At 49.4% G+C, this 3,683-nt stretch overlaps 1 protein-coding gene across 1 annotated transcript; it reads right to left on the minus strand.

The window, feature by feature from the left end:
• Positions 1-6: 6 nt before the first annotated feature.
• On the minus strand, positions 7-2,890 carry LOC126496311 (protein FAM32A-like). The gene is made up of 2 exons (XM_050133839.1): positions 2,816-2,890; positions 7-623 (listed from the first exon to the last, which is right to left on the minus strand). Exons 1-2 carry the CDS (start codon positions 2,888-2,890, stop codon positions 237-239), a joined length of 462 nt encoding a protein of 153 aa, XP_049989796.1. The 3' UTR covers positions 7-236.
• Positions 2,891-3,683: the final 793 nt, after the last annotated feature.

Raw genomic sequence — 3,683 nt, forward strand, 5'->3', positions numbered from 1 at the left:
GGGTGGGAAGGGTACCCTCCTTCCATGGGCCTAACCCAGAAAAGACCCGAGCCTGTCAAAGCACAATGTTGCAGTCCAAATAGAAAAGGGTACACCCGGTGAAAGGACAGCCTGCCTTTAATCAAGTTTCAGGAAAGTCTGGTTTCAGCAGATGTACCAGGCAGGTGTAGGGCATTCTAGAAAACACTGAGGTGAGCAAAACAGCCAGCCTGACCTGTCTTTTGCACCGGGGCAAGCTACTTGGTCCAGCTGACGTTAGGAATGTCATAGTGCTCGGTGAGTGTGTCCAGGTGTCGGTTGAAGTCCTCCACTCTCTGCTTATGGGTTTTGGACGCCTTCTTCAGGATTCTTTCCATTTGCCGTTTCTCCTGCATCTTCTCGAAGGCCGCCTGCGCCGGCGTGCGCTTGTCCAGGCAGCGCCTCTTCTCCTCCTCGCTCTTCTTACTCGTCCCCGTGGCCTCCAGCAGCTTGGCCTTGTCTTTGCCCTTTTTCTTCTTCTTCTTCCGCTTCGTCACGCCCAGCTCCGCTACGCCTTTCAGCTTGAGGGGGCCCTTCTGGACCTGCTCGTATGCCTCAAGAGTGGACAATTTGTTTCTTCTAATGTGATAAAAATCATTTAATAACTGATATGAAGAACAGAAATAGACCTTAACTTCCCACCCCAATGACGTCAAGGTATCTGAAAGTGTTGCTTTGCTTTCTTGCTAACCTTTTTTTTTAAAGTTTTTTATATAATTTCAACAGAACAGTGACTAACAATTCTGTCTCCCAGTTATTCTCTCTCTCTCTCTCTCTCTCTCTCTCTCTCTCTCTCTGTCTCTCTCTCATTAGGAAGCATTGAGCAGAGATGACTCAGGGGTAAAATTCTTTGCGCTGGCATGAGGACCATTGTGACATGTGATCAAGTGGGGACATGACCAATTTATGGCTTGTATCGCATGAGGGAGGCACATTCAGAGAGGAGTCTAGAGCAAGGAGAGGAAGTCCAAGTCTGAACATGGCCAGCAGAATGGACAGGACCTTGAGGGGCTTGGGGAACAAAAGAGGAGGACCCAAAGAGGTCACACACACAAAAGAGGACAGAGAGAGGCCCAGAGAGTGATGGCCAAATGGCAGGGCTACATAGGAATGAGAATGTGGGGAAGGACCGCCCATGAGCTGGAGAAGTTTAGGGCAGGGGTGGGGTGAGTAGAGCCAAGTTACTGAGGGATGCTTAGAGTCGGACCAGCAGGCTCTGGTATGCTACTAGGCACCACAGACAGCCATGTGTGCCTTTTTTTGGACTTGACAGCCAGCATGGATCTCTAGTTTCACCTGCCCCACCCCCGGCTACATGTAAACCTCGTCAGAGAAGACAAAAGCGCAAGGAAAAGGCAGGAAAATGCCCACGATCTCACTGCAGACCTGAAAGCCAATCCTCTCCTCTACTTGCCATTCCAAGGACCTGTTAGCTGTGCCTGTCCATTGTGTCCCACTTCAGCCTGCAGAGAGGGGAGAAGTGGAGGGGTGGGGAAAGAGATGATGGGGGAAGGACTATCTTCCTCTTGAGTTAACTGCTGCTAGGAGGAGCAGACGTGTCTCCTTTTCCTGAAAAGCCCTAAGTTATTAAAACATTTAATGCCATATTCTGTAGCCTTTGAAAGATATGAAAAATGCCTATCTGAAATATTTCTATGCACACCTAGAAAGTCTAACTAACATGACTACAAACTTGACGATTATAGATGATTATCTATTAACAACCTATATACATTACATTTTTAAATGAACTACACAATCACAATACCTTAATCAAGATCAGAAATACATATACATATAACAAAATTGACCTTAAATTTATACCAATAAAGCAAAATTTATACCAGTATAAATTATTCATATCTATATCATATCCCCCTTTAAATGTAAAAGGTTTTGTTACAATGTACAAGAACATTATCCCACAGCAGGGTGGGACCATCTTTCCCCAGTGAGGGGTAGGGCAAGGGGGCAGCTCTCCTGTGAGGGTCTGGACCAGCTCTCCTGTGGCAGTGTCCAGTGAGGGGCAGAATCAGCAAAGGGTGGGGCCAGCTCAACATGACCCTCTGATTTCATCCACACATGGCTCCTATGACCTCCTGAGGTAGCACAGGTCAGAGACATCAATTCAGCTGCAGTTGGCCCATGGACTCAGCCATGGCCCACAGCAGCAGCTTGGACCCTGATGACATTCTGGCTCTGGGCAGAAGTACTGGCCACTCAGATTGGGATGGCCCTGATGGTGGCATGGCCCCCTCGATACCAACAAGGCCACAGGTCAGGTTGCAGCCCTGCCCCCAGGCTTCCATGTGACATTTGGAGGCAACTTGGGCTGTGGTAGGACCATGGCCACTCAGATCTGCAGAGCCTCAGTGGAAGCATGGCCCTGATCTTGGGCGTGCCTACGGCCCTCGACGGTAACAGAACATCAAGACGGACGCTTGGCCACAGCAGGGTCACAGAGTCAGGCACGACCAGACACCATCAGGTGACTGACCTGACCCCAGGTATCCACATGGCCCTCTGGGGCAACAGTAGCCACGGGTATCAACCCAGACCCTGGATGCTATAGTGTCATGGACCCTTGTCAGCAACCCCAGCCCCAGATGACACCATGGCCCCGGGTCACAGCACAGGCCACTCAGATCTGTATGGTCTCAGCTGCAGCATGGGCCCCAGACTCCAACAAGGCCATAAGTTGTGGGCCAAACTCCAGGTCTCTGTGTGGTTCCTGGTGGCAACTAGGGCCACAGACTTCAAAAGAAACCCTGACTGTGGTAGGACCGTAGACTCAGACATGATCCTGGGCATCAGCCCGGGTCTGGATGGTACCACAGCCCCGGGTGGTGGCACAGGTCACCCAGATCGTCATGGCCCCAGCAGCATTGAGGTCTTGGGGCACCAACACAGCCCCAGTTGGCAGCCCAGATGCCGAAAATCCACATGGCCCTCAACAGCAACGGGCATCAACAGAGACCCTGGCTGCAGTAGGGCCGCAGGACCCAGATATTTTTCTAAAGAGTTTGAGAGTGATAGTTATTGCTCACAAGTAAATAGCAAATGGATCTGCTGAGCTTCCTGCCCTGTCTTTCTTGGATGATGGACTTAGGAACTATCGTCTTAAACACACCCTTTCTTTCCCACGCTGCCTTTGGTCATGGTGTTTATTATAGCAATAGAAACCCTAACTAAGGCAATCTTTAATCAACATTGAATACTTCATTATTACAGAATTCATAATCAGAAAAAATAGTATAAATATGAAAAGCATGGCAAAGTGCGACGTCCACTATGACACATCAGAGGACCAACTCATGAAGAAGCAAAGAATGTACATGTCTTGTTAGGGCTTGCTATGGTGAGGTGACTCCATGGCCACTCTTTTAAGAAAGCATTTCACTGAAATGGCTCACTTAAAGTTCAGAGGTTCAGAAGGCCATCATGGCGGAGTGCATGGCAGCATGCAGGCATGCATGGTGCTGGAGAAACAGCCAAGCATCCTACATCTTGCAGGCAACAGGAATTCGACTGACAATTTCTCCAAGCAAAGCTTGAGAAAAAAAGCCTTCAAAGCCTGGCCCCATGGTGACACACTTCCTCCAATAAGACCACATCTACTCCAACAGGGCCACACCTCCTAACAGGGCCACACCCTTTGAGGGCCA

Source organism: Alexandromys fortis, unplaced genomic scaffold, assembly GCF_014885135.2.
Source record: "Alexandromys fortis isolate MF-2015 unplaced genomic scaffold, M_Fortis_MF-2015_v1.1 scaffold_2602, whole genome shotgun sequence".
NCBI lineage: Eukaryota > Metazoa > Chordata > Mammalia > Rodentia > Cricetidae > Alexandromys > Alexandromys fortis.

Coding starts and splice junctions, on each gene's coding strand:
- LOC126496311 (XM_050133839.1), bottom strand. CDS start 2,890: ATGACGATCTGGGTGACCTGTGCCACCACCCGGGGCTGTGGTACCATC. Junction 624..2,815: donor GGGCTGATGCCCAGGATCAT/GTCTGAGTCTAC, acceptor TCTTCATATCAG/TTATTAAATGATTTTTATCA.